The sequence below is a fragment of the Lemur catta genome, chromosome 19 (genome assembly GCF_020740605.2).
Source record: "Lemur catta isolate mLemCat1 chromosome 19, mLemCat1.pri, whole genome shotgun sequence".
Taxonomy (NCBI): Eukaryota; Metazoa; Chordata; class Mammalia; order Primates; family Lemuridae; genus Lemur; species Lemur catta.
The window spans coordinates 23,192,474-23,208,158 of NC_059146.1; the positions used below are offsets into that span (position 1 = coordinate 23,192,474).

The 15,685-nt window shown below is 54.2% G+C and overlaps 2 protein-coding genes and 2 long non-coding RNA genes across 4 annotated transcripts in view; 1 reads left to right on the forward strand and 3 right to left on the reverse strand.

Moving 5' to 3' along the window:
* The window catches only part of VRK3 (VRK serine/threonine kinase 3), a 38,095-nt gene extending 32,922 nt beyond the window's left edge, over positions 1-5,173 (forward strand). Inside the window, exons 14-15 of the mRNA XM_045531094.1 lie at positions 2,031-2,190; positions 4,820-5,173. Of these exons, the coding sequence (XP_045387050.1) occupies positions 2,031-2,179 (149 nt within the window). The 3' untranslated portion in view covers positions 2,180-2,190; positions 4,820-5,173. The remainder of the gene's footprint in view (positions 1-2,030; positions 2,191-4,819) is intronic.
* Positions 4,904-6,251, reverse strand: LOC123623792. The gene is made up of 3 exons (XR_006730026.1): positions 6,137-6,251; positions 5,635-5,717; positions 4,904-4,992 (listed from the first exon to the last, which is right to left on the reverse strand). It is a non-coding gene; the product is annotated as an uncharacterized LOC123623792 (long non-coding RNA).
* A 1,416-nt stretch (positions 6,252-7,667) lies between these two features.
* Positions 7,668-10,644, reverse strand: LOC123623793. The gene is made up of 3 exons (XR_006730027.1): positions 10,584-10,644; positions 10,206-10,257; positions 7,668-8,437 (listed from the first exon to the last, which is right to left on the reverse strand). It is a non-coding gene; the product is annotated as an uncharacterized LOC123623793 (long non-coding RNA).
* A 4-nt stretch (positions 10,645-10,648) lies between these two features.
* On the reverse strand, positions 10,649-13,405 carry LOC123624206 (sialic acid-binding Ig-like lectin 13; the record flags this gene model as incomplete). Its single annotated transcript, XM_045531842.1, has 5 exons — positions 12,742-13,405; positions 12,029-12,538; positions 11,251-11,508; positions 10,894-11,178; positions 10,649-10,680 (listed from the first exon to the last, which is right to left on the reverse strand). Coding segments are annotated over exons 1-5 (1,518 nt in total), but the record flags the coding sequence as incomplete, so codon positions are not given.
* Between the last annotated feature and the right edge of the window lie 2,280 nt (positions 13,406-15,685).

The following is a 15,685-nucleotide window of genomic DNA, read 5'->3' on the forward strand; positions in this document are numbered from 1 at the left end:
TAGTTAACAATAATATATATTTTCAAATAGCTAGAAGGAGGGTATTCAATGTTCCTAACACAAAGAAACGTTAAGTATTTTGAGATGGTGGATATGCTAATTACCCTGATCTGATCACTATACATTGCCTATATTGAAACATCACTATGTACCCCATAAATATGTGCAATTATTATATGTCAATTAAAAAACATAATGGCTTAAAACAACCCCCATTTTATTCATTTATAATTCTTTGGGATAGCAATTTGGGCTGGGTTCAGCCAGGCAGTTCTTCTGCTGATCTTATCAAGGGACAGTCATGCCAATGCAGCCATCTGGTGGCTCTGCTAGAGCTGGAGGGTTCAAGTGGCCCCTCACTCTCCCATGTGGGATGGGTGGTGGCTTGCCACTGGCAGGTCTAGGAGGCCTCAGCGGGGATAGCTCATCTCTGCTCCACCGGGTCATGCATCCTCCAGTAGGGTAGATGGGGGTGCTTCACATGGTCAAAACAAGTGACAAGCCTAGCCCAGACTCAAGAGGTGGGGAAATGGACTCCACCTCAGGATGGGGAAATGCTTCGTGAGGGGTGGTTTCGGTAATACAAAGTCACATTACAAAGTGTTGTTCATACAGGTATGAGAGGAGTTATCACCACCAACTCCGCAAACAGTCTCCACAATCTGCTGCCAGTACTTTTTCTACACATAGAGCAAACATCAATATGCACACATATTTTGTTTTTTATAAAACTATTTTTGTTTTTAAGAACAAAAATGGGCTCACCCTACATACTCTTGTTCGACCTCTTCTTGCTTTTTTCACTTAGCCCTGAGGCTATTCTTCCGAGTCCTTCCTTGTACATAAATCCACTGCAGTTGGTTTTTTTGACAGCTGTGCAATATCCACGATTTGGCTACAGCATAATTCGTAAAGCCAATCCCTGCTACTGGATATTCAGATTGTTTTTGTTTGGGAGGTGTTATTGCTGCTGTCGTTTGCAGTACCCCTTCTGAAGAGCTTCTGCGTTGCTCTCTAAACTGCAGGCAGAAATGGACAGATAGAAACAGATCGTTTGTCCCCGCTGGCTCTGTAAGGGCTCATTTTTGAGCTATTTTAAATCCTCAGGGTTGAAATCATGGATCAGCTGCTCAAGTCACACTCCCTTCCAGGTCAGATGAACCTCACTCGTTTTAAGCCAATCAAAGGGTGTTGGAGGTGGGGCGGGACGTGTTGGGGCTGGAGCGGCCCTCCTGGGTGAGGAGGTTGCACGTACCAGCCCAGGGACCTTCAGTGGGTAAATGCGCCCCCTCTGAGCCTCGGCTCCCGTGTATAAAAGGAGGCCAATACCAGCCCCACCTCCAGGGTTGTCCCAGGGATTCAGGGCAGAACACTGTGCACATTGCTGGGCCCAGGCAAGCGCTCACAACTGCCGCAGCCCCTAACTAACTAAGAATTGTTTTACATTTTTAAACTGTCGACATTTTCAAAATAAGAACATTTCATAGCCTGGAACTTACTTGAAATTCCACCTGCAGTGTCCATAAGTAAAGCGTGCTGGCGCCCAGCCACACCCACGCACTCAGGTGTTGTCTGTGCTGCTTGTGTGCAACATCAGCTGAGATGACCACGCGGCCCACAAAGCCAAAAAAATTTCCTGTCTGGCGCCTTACTGTAGAAGTTTCTCAGGCCCCATTTACACACAGGTAAATGACATTGCTAGTTGGGATTTCCTTTAAAACTGCAGGACGGAGAAGCAGCAGAGGTTTCAATGAAACGAGACTGGCTGTGAGGTGATCATTGTTGAAACTGAGTGATGGGTCCTTGGGTGTTCATGTCATACTGGTGCCTATGTTTGCTGTTTGCAAAAATTGAAAGAAAAAAGTTTAAGTCCTCTGGCAGTGCAGGGCAGAGCACTGAGCAAATGGGCACTGTTGCTGAGACACTCATGCCCCTTGGAGCCCCTGCCAGGCGCGGCCCCCTCCCCCCCGGTCTAGCCCCCCAGGCTCGGGGTTGGGGGGCACCTCTCAGGCCTTTCCTTTGCTCCACAGAGACCCTGCAGGAGTACCTGAAGGTGGTGATGGCCCTCAAGTACGACGAGAAGCCGCCCTATGCCATGCTAAGGAACAATCTAGAAGTCCTGCTGCAGGATCTGCGAGTGTCACCCTACGACCCCATTGACCTCCAGATGGTGCCATAGGTGGAATCCAGGTGGGAAGAGTTCGGGAGTCTTAACCCCTCCCCTGCCTTGCCCCAGCCTGCCCTAGGCGCCAATGGATATGCCCAGCTTCCTAGTTAGACGCTGGATTTCTCCACAAGGTTCTTGAACTTTCCAACCCGCAGGAATGGCGGATAGCACAAACCCGCCTCAATTTGGCTTTAAGAAAAGGGGGGTTGATTGATTGTTGTAGCTAGAAAATTCTAAGGGGGCAAGCTTCGGGCACGACTGGATTCAGGGCCTCAAAATTAGCATCAAGATGTTGTTGTCTGTCTATCACCTCCTTCCACTGTCCCATTTTGTGTCCATCCACCCCTCTCTCCCTCCGGCCTTCCACCCACGCACCTGTAGTCTCTGCTTTCCTTTGAGCTGCTCTCCTTGTCCTCGTCCCCACACACACACACACACACACAAAAGTCAGCTGCCGTGTGCCCTGTGCCGCGCCTTGCTCCTTTCACGTCATAGAACTTCCTGCAGCTCTTCCCTTGTTGGCACAGAACGTCCCCAGTCTTGTTCACAGCTGCACAGTCCCCCATGGTATGCATGGGGGACACTTCTCATGCCAGCGCCTGGACGTTTGCTTGGTCTCCCAGGTTTTTGTTTTACCAACACTGCTGCCGTGAACACGCGTGTGCACAGCCTGGCTGCCGGCGCGTGCGTGTCCGTGGATGGAGTTCCCATCTCGGCAGTGATAACTAGATTGCTGTCTGTCAGGGCTGGACCTGTCTGTGCCCCCTTGATCCCCGAGTGAGAGGGCAGGAATTTTTGGAAGGATGAAAAAAATTTTGGCAAGGGCACAAGGATGTGTCCTGAAGGAGCAGCTTCCCCAAGCCCCTCCTGTCTCCCTGGAGTTGTCATTCCTCCTGTGGGGGTTGGCTGGCATCAAAGCTCAATGCTTTGTCTAACTCAGTCGCCACACTACAGGGACATTTGGCAGTGTCTAGAGATATTTTTGGTTGTCATGGCTGGGGGGAGGGTCCTGCTGGCATCTGATGGTAAGGGCCGAAGATGCTGCTCGACATCCTACAACACCCAGCATGGCCCCCGTCTCTGCCCCCAACAAAGATTGTTTTTGAGACAGAGTCTCGCTCTGTTGCCCAGACTAGAGTGCCGTGGTGTCAGCCTAGCTCACAGCAACCTCAAACTCCTGGGCTTAAGCAATCCTCCTGCCTCAGCCTCCCGAGTAGCATGGACTACAGGCCTGTGCCACCATGCCTGCCTAATTTTTTCTGTATCTATTTTTAGTTGTCCAAATAATTTCTATTTTTAGTATAGATGGGGGTCTCTCTGTTGCTCAGGCTGGTCTCAAACTCCTGACCTCAAGCGATCCTCCCACCTCGGCCTCCCAGAGTGCTAGGATTACAGGCGTGAGCCACTGTGCCCGGCCAGTGCCGCTGTTGAGAATAGCATCTCCTTGGGTGGCGGCCCGTCTCCCTCTGTTGGCACTTGGATTGCAAGTGCTTCTTCATTCTCACCACCTGTCCTTACATCCAAGGCTGAAAATATGAGATAACACAATATGCAAAGCACTTGGCACGGTGCCTGCACACAGAGCATGCCAAAAAAAACCAGGTTTAGAGCGTTTTTCTCTGTAGTGGGGTAGTAGTAGGTATCTGCCTTAAGCAGATACTCTCCAAAGGTGAAGTCACGGCCTTCCCCGCCCACCCCTCCTTCCCCGCCTCTCCAGCTCAGTAGATGGCTCGTCCCCCCCACCCAGTTGTCCAGGCCAGACACCTTGTGTTCCCTTCGGTGGCCTCCTCCAGGTCTCCTGTTCCAGATGAGGCCAACTGCAGTCACTTGTCATAGTCACCCCCTGGCAGTGACCTCCGCGAGGGTGAGGGCGCGTCTGTGTCTGTCGTTTCTGTGTTTCTGGCGTGGCAAAGGGCAGAGGCTGCCTCCCTATTTATGGATGGAGCGAGTCCAGGGGTCCCGCCGGTGCCACCTTGTCTTAGGTGCCTTCCAGTCCACCCAGTACGGTGGACAACCTCAAAACTTAGCAGCCCCTTCCAGGATCACCACCATTTCAGATCTGCTTACTCCCCGGAGACCGCTCACTCCACAGCACATCCGTCCCTTGGTTAGGAACTTAATGCCGAGATGCCATTTCAGGAGCCCAGTGATTCTTGAGTGACCTGAAGGTCATCTTGCCTCTGCTTTGGGGCAGCTCCTTGCCTCGGCCTGCAGGGCTGGGCTCCCTTCCTCCCCTCACCCCCGTCCACGCCATGCCGGCCACACCGTCCTCCCTCCAGCTCTAGACCAGGCCGAGCTGGACCCCACCCTGGCACCTTTGCACCTGGAGATCCGGGCTGTGGACGCCTCCTCCCGGCCCCTGAGTTCATGCAGTTGGCTCCTTCCCAGGTCATCCCGGGAGGTGCCGCCTCGCCGCCTGCCCGCCCACTTGCTTGTGGTGTCGCCTGTTCCCTGCACAGCCCTTGTTCCTGTCTGGAGGGAAGCATGTGTTTAATTGGTGCTGTCTCCTCCCCCTTCTCTACGTTGTAAGCCCTGCAGGGGCTCCTCGTCCCTCTTGTTCACCGTGTCGTCCCCATACCTGGCGCATAGTGAGGATATAGAGGGTGTTTCTTGAATGAATGAGACACTAACAGCCGTTTTATTATTTTCCAGAACTTTCAGTTTGCAGTTTGCAATAGAAAAAAAAAAAAATGAAGCAATGTGACTCAAGGCTTGCTGTTTAATCACAGAGAAGCTTCTAGAACAATCCCTGGAATGTGCATTCCTGCCACTTGTTCAGGCGATGCTCATCAGTCCTGAGGAGTGTCAGGGAACCCGGCAGCTACCTGCAGCCAATGTGAAGTTCCTTCTTTCAACCGGCCCTGCCTCTCAGCTGTCGTCCCCAGCCAGCCCCTGGGGCATGGACGGAGAGGACTCCAACTCCCAGATGAGGCTGCCCCGGCCCCACGGGGGGACCCCTCCTCCCACTGGCACCACTGTGCTTTCGTAATAAATGGTTTCTGTGGAGCTTGGGGAGTCCAGTGTATGCAAAAGTCGTTATTTAGGGGGAAGTTTAGCCCCTTTTTTCCCCATTCATATGTCCCTTCAGACTTTCATCCAAGCATCCACTCTTTCATTCATCTATTGAAACTCTCATGCACACACTCATCCACCATTCTTCCACGTATCTGCCCACCCACCCTTTTATCCCCCCATCTATCCACCCATCCGTCCCCCCATCCATCCCTTCAACCTCTCATCTATCCATCCACCCCCTCTTTTATCTATCCAGACCTGCGTGCACACACCCATTCCTCCAGCCTTCCATTGATCTCTCCATCCTCGCATTCTCCCACCCGCCCTTTCCTCCATGCGTCCCTCCCTCTATTCATCCATTCTTTCATCCGTCCGTTCATTTACTGCTCCTTCTTCCTTCCCCTTCCTCTCTTCCATACATTTATCTTTCCTTTCATTCTGCAAGCACTCACCAGGTGTGTCTTGTGCAGGTCCTCCATGACAGGTGCTGCATGGAGGCTCCCAGTGGACAAGACATCCCCGGGTCCTTGTGCTGCTAATGTGTACAGCCAGTAAAAGGAGACGGTATTTAAATGAGACAACTTTCTGAGGAACAGACACGGGGCTGTGCTGGAGAGGGAGGGGCACAGGGATGGGGGGCTCCTTTGGGGAGAGCCTGGGCACAGAGACGGGGCAGCAATTGCTACTCTAGGGTTGTTTGAATTTGCTGCATAACAAATCCTAAAACGTGGTGGCTTAAACCAACGATTTATTATTTCTCATGATCCTGTGAGTGGCCTGGGTTTGACTGGGTAGATCTGCTCTACGAGGTGTTGGGAGTCATTAGGCTGCATTCGGCTAGGAGATGGGGGTGGAATGTCCAGATGACCTCTTCCCCACCTGGCACACCCCCTAGAATGCCTTGAAGGGGGAGGTTGGTTGGACTTCTCTCCCCAGCAGGGTATTTAGACTTACATGGAGGCTCAGAGCTCCAAGAGAACAAAAGCAGAAACCGGCTGGGCGTGGTGGCTCACGCCAGTAATCCAAGCACTCTGGGAGGCTGAGGCAGGAGGATCACTTGAGGTCAGGAGTTCGAGACCAGCCTGAGTAAGAGCGAGACCCTGTCTCTACTAAAAATAGGAAAATGAGTCGGGTGTTGTAGCATGTGCCTGTTTGAACTGAGCGATTAAAGGGTTTTTAGGCTCTGTTGCCCTTCAGTATTCTTAATTCCCTCGCCTTCAAGACCCCACTGACTCTCTTTGACAAATGAAAATGAGAGAATCCTCAGTTTATTTATGTGAATCACCGAAATTATACTTTAATTCTGAAGAAAAGGCCCTCAAAATTCTTTTTTTATTTTTTTTTGAGACAGAGTCTCACTTTGTTGCCCGGGCTAGAGTGAGTGCCGTGGCGTCAGCCTAGCTCACAGCAACCTCAAACTCCTGGGCTTAAGCGATCCTACTGCTTCAGCCTCCCAAGTAACTGGGACTACAGGCATGCGCCACCATGCCCGGCTAATTTTTTCTATATATACTTTTAGTTGTCCAGATAGTTTATTTCTATTTTTAGTAGAGATGGGGTCTCGCTCAGGCTGGTCTCGAACTCTTGACCTCGAGCGATCCACCCGCCTCAGCCTCCCAGAGCTAGGATTACAGGCGTGAGCCACCGCGCCCGGCCTCAAAATTCTTGACTTTTAAAATAATCCATAGTTTGTCTACCAGTGAGATATTAAAAAAGTTATCCATAGAGAGAAACCCATTCTATTTCTTTTTCATAGTTTCCAATATGTTTAGCAGGATTATGCAAATTTCAAGAACAAAAAACAGTGTTAAGAGCACCTTTGCTTACAAGAACTTGTTAAATGTGTTAAAGAATTAATGAAAAATGTATCTCCAAGTGTCAAGGCAAGGGACATTACTTAGAACAGGAAAAGAAATTCTTGATTTCTCAAAGGGCATAATTATTGCAGCATTTGCCATGACTGTCTTTTGAAAATATTTTATCCCTTGGCAAATTGGATTCTTTTATGTAGACGTTAGTAGACACTGTAGCAGCAGGAGCCGGGCAGTGTTGAAAAGAGGGACAACGGTTGACAACAGTGCCAGTCAGTGGACACCATTTTCAAAAGTCGTTGATCAAGAGATGGAACCTAATCCTGAGGGCTGGAAAAGCCAGTTCTGCCATGACAGCTGGACTTCTGTGTCTCAGAGCAAGTGAGACGTGCAGAGCACGTGACCAACATCCTCCACTCTGTGCGGTTCCTGTGCAGTCTCCCCACTGTGAATGCTCACGTCGCTTGCGTTTTCTCACTAAGGAATGTCCCGTGGAAAAACAGACGAAATACGTCAGATGGGACCAGCGCAAAAACCACAGTAGAGTGTGAACGGAACACAGACTGCCACTGCAAGGAATCTTGTAATCTCTTCCTACTAGGAATCCTGCAAAAAGAAGAAACTGTTAAGGGGAAGCAAATCCTCAGGAAAATATAATTAAACAAAGACCTGTGTAATTTAGATATTTATAATTTATTTCAGGTAAGCAGTGAATGATTTGTGTGCGTGTGTGTGGTAAAAGACACAGGTTGGGTTCCCGGGGAGACACACTAGCAGCAGGGTGTTTGTGAGGGACCAACATGACCCTGGGGTCACGCCCAGGGACCAGCCCCTGTGGGCTGGGGCAGAGGCAGAGTGGAGCGTGGGGGAGCTCTGAAGCCAGGACTGCCCTGCAGAGGGTCCCCATTTGGGCCTCATGGTCAGACTTTTATACCTAGTGGGCTGTTCTGGGAGGGGGTGTGACCAGGTGAGGCGCTCTCTGCAGTCGCGCCTGTGTTGGAAGCTTTCTGTTACTCATCTCCTTCCTGCCCCACCAGAGCCCGGTGAATTAGGCTTATTGTGTCCCATTGCAGAGCGGGAAACTGAGGCATACAGCCACTTGCTCACACTCAGGCTCTTGATCGGGGGTGGGGCTGAACTATGAGCCCAGTTCTGCCCTCAGCACACCAGTGAGACTCCCCTAGGCTACTAGGTCTCCTGTTTGCATGGAGAACTGTGACTCAGGAACTGCCCCTGACATCTCCCTCCCCAGAGAAGCCCTTGCTTTATTGGAGGTCGCAGGTTGTCACTTGTGGATCTTGATCTCTGAGTACTCGATGAAACTGGTGGCCTCCTGGTCCTGAGCCTCCCGGGGCCTCAGCCCACGGAAGCTGAGGGAGGCGTAATGGAGCTCCCGCTCCTCCCCCGAGGTGGGGATGGCTCCGGGTGGCTCCTGCCTGTCACCCTAAATGGAGGGGAGAAAAAGGAGTCAGATTAGGATGATGGTGCCTGGGGGACAGCAAGGAAGAGCCACAGGTGAACCCAGAAACCAAGCATTGAGAATCTCATCTATGCATTCCATAAACGCTGGCTGGGCCCTCATTCGTTCATTCATTCATACATTGATTCAGCAAATACTTGGCAGTAACAACGCCTGGCCCTTGGCAATTGATTGCCGGTCTCATAAAATCCTCACAGCAATCCACTGGGGAGACACTATTATCCCATTTACCAGGTGGAGAAACTGAAGCAAAGTAAATACCCCCAACCGCACATCTAATTAGTGGTCAGGCCAAGACTCGTGGCCAGGTCTGACTCCAGTGCCTGCCGCCGTATGGAGCAGCTCCCCTGTGCCAGCCCCTGAACATTCAGGAAAACTGAGCAGACACCAAACCTGCCCTCATGCAGCTTGCAGAGTGGAGGGAGAAGTAGACAGGAATAGTCAATGAAGTTACTATCTAATTGCAAATTGTGATAGGATGCACAGGAGTGGGCTGGTGTGAGAAGGACAGGAGTTTGCTCAGACCTGGGCTGTCCTCAGGGACTGCAGAGGATCTGTTATTCAAACACAATTGACAAATTGAACTATGAGCCCATCACACAGAGGACACAGTGCAGTGAGGGATTTAGCTTGCCCAAAGCAAGGTCTGACCCTTTGTGCCCAGCTCCTGGGAGGGACTCTCTAACTTGAGCCCTTGCAATATCCTTCAGCCTGGTAGAAGTATCTTCGTTCACCTGGGAGCCACAGGCCATGCCACACAGTCTATGCCAGCAGTGTGACTTACAGCGGGAGCTGTGGACCATGTGGCATCACTTTGACTCTGGGTGGCTGGAGACTGAGGAGCTGAGGTCAGTCACACAGGTGCTCCCTGCCTGTGTGTCTGACCTAACAAACCCTGAACACTGAGGCTCAGGTGAGCTTCTCTGGCAATACTTCATGCGTGTTGTCACACAAAGTTGCTGAGAGAAGTAAGCACCGTCTGAGTTACTCCACTAGGAGAGGACAACGGGAAGCTCCGGGCTTGGTCTGTCCTAGACTCTGCCCCATGAGCCTCTTCCTGTCACTGATTTTCATCTGAATCCATTCGCTGTATAAACTATCAGGGCCAGGCGTGGGGGCCACGTTTGTGGTCCCAGCTATTCGCTGAGGCAGGAGGACCGCTTGAGCCCACCAGTTCAAGGCTGCAGTGAGCTGCAGTGATTGTACCACTGCACCTCAGCCTGGCCAACAAGGCAAGACCCTATTGCTTAAAATAAACTGTCACCATGACTGTAACAGCTTTCAGTGAGTTCTCTGAGTCCTTCTAGAGAATTATCCAACCCGAGAGTGCTCATGCGGACCGCCCAACTTGTAGTTGGTATAATAAGTGAGAGTGGTCTTGGGGACCCGCGAGCTTTCTAGTAGACAATAATTATTTTGGGGAGATCTCTCTGGTATCCCGTGTGGAGGAAGACAGGCAGGAAGGAGAGGGAAGGGGGAGGTCAGGGATCCGCAGAGAAATGAGGGAGGGGCTAGGAAGGGGCCACTGGAGCTGAGCATGGTGGTGGAGATGGGGACCAGTGGGGAGGGGAGCCCCCAGGTCATGGGACTAGGGGCTGCATTGATGGGGACCCAGGAGAGACAGATTCTTTGGAGCACAATGATTCTCTCAGTCACCCAGAAGAACGTGGCCTTGACCATCTTGGGGAGGGAACCGGATGGGGCCCTGGTGGACCAAGGGCTCCTCACTCACCTGGGAGACGGGACCCGGGGCGGAAGGTGCTTCCTTCCTGCAGGTCTTCACCCTGAGGGAGGGGGACAGGACATTTCAGTACTCGCTGGCTCAGAGGCTGCGGGGACTGCTGTCCTCCTGCTCAAAAGCGCTAGAAGGCTGCCAAGGCCGTGGAAGTGAGGACACATCTAACCAGGTGACTTCCACGATGGGAACAGGTGACCGTCCTGGGTGGTGGGATCAGAGGTGGGAACAGACCCCTGCTCTGATCCTCTGGCCCAAGCCCCAGTTCTCCCGACCCTGCCCTGGCCAGGTTCCTGCAGCCAGGACTGTGTGGGACTTGAGGACCCGCAGCCCTCCCCCTCCCTGCACTGCCCGCCCTCCAGCGACCACACTCACCTGAGGAAGGCCAGGCAGCAGCAGAGAGAGAGCAGGGCAGCGACACCAGCCCCCACCACGGTCCCCAGCGCGAATCTTCCTCGGGGCTCTGGCTTCCCTGCAGACCAGGGGCGCAGGGTGATGCCCCTCCGAGCCCCGGGACCCTCGTGCCCCCTCCCCCCACTGAGCTCTGGGGTTCTCCCTCCCCCAGCAGCCCCAGTGCAGGGCCTCTGCCCCACTGTGTCCCACCAGGCCGCCCACCCCACCCCGAGCTCCAGCAGCCCGGGCCACGCTCCTCCCTCCTGGGGCCTCAGCCCCAAGGGGCCCTGACCTGGCAGCAGCAGGACGGTGCCGCTCCGGGTCCCGTGGACATTGTGGGCCTCGCAGCTGAGCCTGAGGCTGGAGCTGAGCCCCCCTCGGAGGCTCAGGGAGCTGTTGGCCCAGGGCCCCGCTGAGCTGAGGGTGGCCCTGAAGGAGCCATGGCTGCCATTCCCCTCCTGCAGCCCCTCCCCGAGCCGCCAGCGCAGGGAGGGGGCCGGCTGGGCTCGGGAGCAGCAGCTGCAGCGCAGCCCCTCGGCCTCCCAGGAGCAGAAGGGGCCCAGCAGCTGCGGGGGGTCTGTGGGGACAGAGGAGAGGACTCACCAGGGGCCCCATTCCCGGGATCCAGGCGTCCCCCTTCCCCACTCACAGTGCACAGAGAGGCTGAGAGAGACGTGCCGGGAGCCCAGGGGGTGCTGGGCCTGGCAGGTGAATTCTACTCCTCCTGCAGGCACCCCTCGGGGCAGCTCCAGGATCCCAGTATTGGAGACGGGGGTGGCGTTCAGGGCTGGGGTCCCCTGGAACCAGCTCAGGTGAGCAGGGGGGTTGCTGTCAGCAGCACAGAGCAGTCGCAGAGCCTGGCCCTCCAGGACGGGGAGGGACGAGGTGTTTTGCAGGATCTGGAGGGCTTTGGGGAGGGGTACAGAGACAGAGATGGGGTTGGGGGCCAGGGGCTGCTGTCCCTCTCCTCCGGGGGTGCCACACTGGCTCTGAGGAGGAGCCTAGCAGAGTCGGGGCGTCAGGCCTTGCGGAGCCCAGACCACTTCCCTAGCGCTGCCCGGGCTGCCCGCAGACGGAGGACAGAGGGCTGGGGACAGCGATGTGGCAAACAAATGCCCTTCGTGGACTGAGGAAGCTCCAGCGACAGCGGACAAAGGTGGATGTCAGAGAGCAGGTGAGGAGAGGGCTGTGGCAGCTGCCCTTGGGTTTGGCCACAGAAGCCGCGGGGGAGTAAAAGATGAAGTTCAGGGTGAGGAAGTTGGCGGGGCCCTTCCCTCAGCTGTCCCCAGTCTGACCTCAGACCCGCTTCCCGCATGCACCCCACTCTGGCCGGTCAGCCGGAGCGCTGAGACCCAGCTCGGGCCTGTCCCAGCAGAGACCCCGCTTCCACCCCAGCCCTGGGAGGGACAGGACAGGCTCATTCCTACCTGTGCAGTTTCCTTGGAAGATGGTGACGGTCACGTTCTGTGGAGCATCTGGGACAGAAAGATGTGGCAGCCCGGACATCCCTGGCCTTCCCCCCAGGAGCCATGGAGACGCGACAGGGGCCTTTCCTGCTTGGCTACCAGGTCCCACCTTTGACCCCTGGCCTGGCCCTGCCCTGTTCCCCGCCACGACCTGCACCCTCAGGGCCCCGGGTGTCCCCGCCCGGCTCTCACAGGACACGTTGAGATGGACAGTCGTCGACGTGGTCACACTGGCCCCAGGCAGGGTCACCCGGCAGGTGAGGCTGGTGCCGTGGTCCTGGGGCTGTGGGGTGAGAGTGAGCACCGAGGAGCGGGTGGTCCTGGTGCCCAGGGAGGTGGGGGCAGATGACATCCAGGAGAAAATTGGGGGCGTCCCCTGCTCACAGGCCCAGGGCACAGAGCAGGTCAGGTTCGTGGGGTGGCCACACTCCAGGGAACCCGGGAGGAAGATGTCAGGCATGTGGGTCAGGGCTGGGGAGAAGAGGGGGACACGCAGGGTCAGGAGGGAGGGTCCGAGGTGTGGTCCTGAGAGGAGCTCAGGCTCTGGTCCAGCTCCTCCCCTGAGCCCCACGGGCTTCACCCCCAGCCCTTCCCAGGACGGGGGTCCCAGTCCAGCCCTGCCCTGCGGCCCCCACCACCGCCCCCTGTGGGCAACCCTGGAGCCCGAGCCTTACCTGTCACGTGTACAGAGAGGCGGGGAGATGTGCGACTCCATTTCTCCTGTCTTCCTCTGCCCACCCAAAAACTGTAGGACCCATTGTCCCTCCTCCTGGCGTCTCTGATGCTCAGGGAGCAGTTGCTCCTCCTGGGATCCCCGAGGAGGAGGAATCGGCCCTGGGTCTCCTCCCGCACTTTCCTAGCTGGGTCATTTGTGGCCACTAGAGCCTCCTGGTGTGATTGGGCCCCTTCCCGGAACCAGTAGCCATGAACTGGGTCAGAGTCGGTCCAGCCGTCCCGGGGGTAGGAGAAGGAGCAGGGCACATGGACACACAGGCCCTCCTGCACCGTCACCACACTCGGCATTTGCAGCGTGTAACCTTCCCCGTGCCCTCCCCGTCCCTCCACCCCCGCCCTCCCCCAGAGCAGGGCCAGCAGCAGCAGCAGCATGTCGGGTGCGGGTGCCAGGGCCCGCCGGGGAAAGGCTGCTCCTCGGGGTTCTTCTCTGGGGAACTGAGAGCTCAGGACTTGGAGGAGGCCCCACAGGAAGACGGGGGCGAGGTCAGAACCGTGACCTCCTCAGAGGAGGAACTTCACACCCAGGCAGTCCTTGGAGATCAACTGTCACCACCCACATCTACTCCTGGGGACCCTGTGTCCAAAGAGGGCAAGAGTCACCCAAGTTCCCACTGCATGTGGGGCCGAACACATCTCCTGCCTCCATGTAAACGCCCTTCTCGTCAGGGGACATTTTCTGAAAAGATCACGAGTCCCATCTGGCCAGACCCCTGAGTCTCTGACTGTAGATGTTCGTGGGGGTCAGGGCTGGGGCTCAGGGACATGGCGACGGTGGTGGCCCAGGAGGGGTGAGCAGCAGCCTCTCCTCCCCCCTCAGCAACCACGTGTCGCCGTCCCCTCTCTGCACATCGAGGTCAGCACAGCAGACCCGGGTGCCGTCCTCACGGAGCCACCGTCCATCTGGGGAAACATTAGGTCTCCCGGCACCTGGAGCCTCTCACGACACGAGCTGTAACTCTGTGAATAGTGGTGTTTTGTGTGTTTTAAAGCTCCATGAGTAGATGCACACATATTCAGAACTTTTATCTTATTCTGATGGTTAAACCTTTGACCTATATGAAGTTCCCTTTCTTCACCGGCGGTAAAGCACTTTGCCTTGAGACTCATTCGTCTGATATTCAGTAAGGGGCACCAACTGTCTTTTGTTGACTGTTGCATAGTGTATCATTTGTCATCTTTAATTTAACCTTTCTGAAACCTTACGTGTTAGCTCTGTTTCTTGTAAGTAGCGGGAGGCCACCTTTCGTTCACTTACTGTGTCATTCCTTCCTCCAGACACATAGGGAGGGGTCCTCTCTCTGGGGGGAAGAGAGAAGGAGGTGAATGTGACAGACCCGGCTGCTGCCTTCACTGTCCTGCAGGGAGCTGGCCGGGTCCCCGGGAGGAACCTGTGATGGGGGCTGCACAGGCAGGGGCTGGGGCTGCTCCCCCCAGGCTGAATTCGAGTCCTGGGGAAGCCATGGGAGAGGGCTGTGGCCAGGACCCCCAGGGTGGGGGGGAGAGGAGTAGGGGGGATGGCGCAGACCACCCAGTGCAGCGCCTGGAACAGGTGGGCACTCAGCAGAGGTGCTGGGACCTTCTGAGCACTGGGGCTGCGGGAGGTGAGAGAAGGGACCAGTGTCCCATTGGCCACAGCTGCCCCCAGCCTCTGAGACTGATCTCTAGACACCTGCCCCGTGCCTGGCCCTTCTTCTCCTCCCTGTCCCAGTACCTATCACTCTGCCCTGGCTCTGGGATTTTGCTCACACAGACACCTCTGCTGGGAGTTTTTGCTCAGGGACATGGAATGAGGACTTCCAGCGGGGAGTGACCCACCACTGGGAGCCATCGGGCTCTGTTGGGAAACCGCTCCTGCCCCCGGATGTGGAGAACATGTCCCTGCTGTGTCAGGACTGTGGAGGAAGTGGTGGGGATCCTAGGAGACCGGACACGGAATTCAGGGAGTCTCCCTAAATGGATTGAGTGGCAATTTTCACAATTGTTAGGACATTCTAGTTCTTTAATTTTCCATATACATTTTAGAATCAACTTGCAAATTTCTACAAAAGCTCTGCCTGAAAATTTGTTTGGAATTGCACTGAATTTATGGATCAATTTGGAGAAAACTGGTATCTTAAGAATATTGTCTTCCCCTCCATGAACACTGTATATACATATGTACAATATGTCCGAAATAGACATATATACACACACACACACACACACATATATATTATTTAGGTCTTCATTTGTCTCAGCCATGTTTTATATTTTTCAAATACAGGTCTTGCATTAATATTTGTTATTAATAAATTGATTTCATGTTCATATCCTGCAATAAATATGGTTCAACAAATTGGTTTCATGTTGATATCCTGCAATCCCACTACTGGGTATTTATCCAAAAGAAAGGAAATCAGTGTATCAAAAGGATACCTGCACCCCCATGTTTGGTACAGCACGATTCATGATAGCCAAGATACGGAATCAGCATAAGTGTTCATCAATGGATGAATGGCTAAAGAAAATGTGGTATATATACACAATGGAATACTATTTGGCCATAAAAGAGAATGAAATACTGTCATTTGCAGCAACATGGACAGAACTGGAGGTCATTATATTAAGTGAAACAAGCCATGCACAGAAAGACAAACATTGCAGATTCTCACTTATATGTGGAATCTAAAAAAGTTCATGTTGGCCAGGCTTGGTGGCTCAAGCCTGTAATCCCAGCACTCTCGGAGACCAAACCAGGAGGCTCACTTGAGCTCAGGAGCTCGAGGCCAGCCTGAGCAAGAGCGAGACCCCGTCTCTACTAAAAATAGCATGCAGCACCATGCCCAGCTAATTATTTTTAAGAGACAGGGTGTGGCTAGGTTGCCCAGGCTGGTCTCCAGCTTC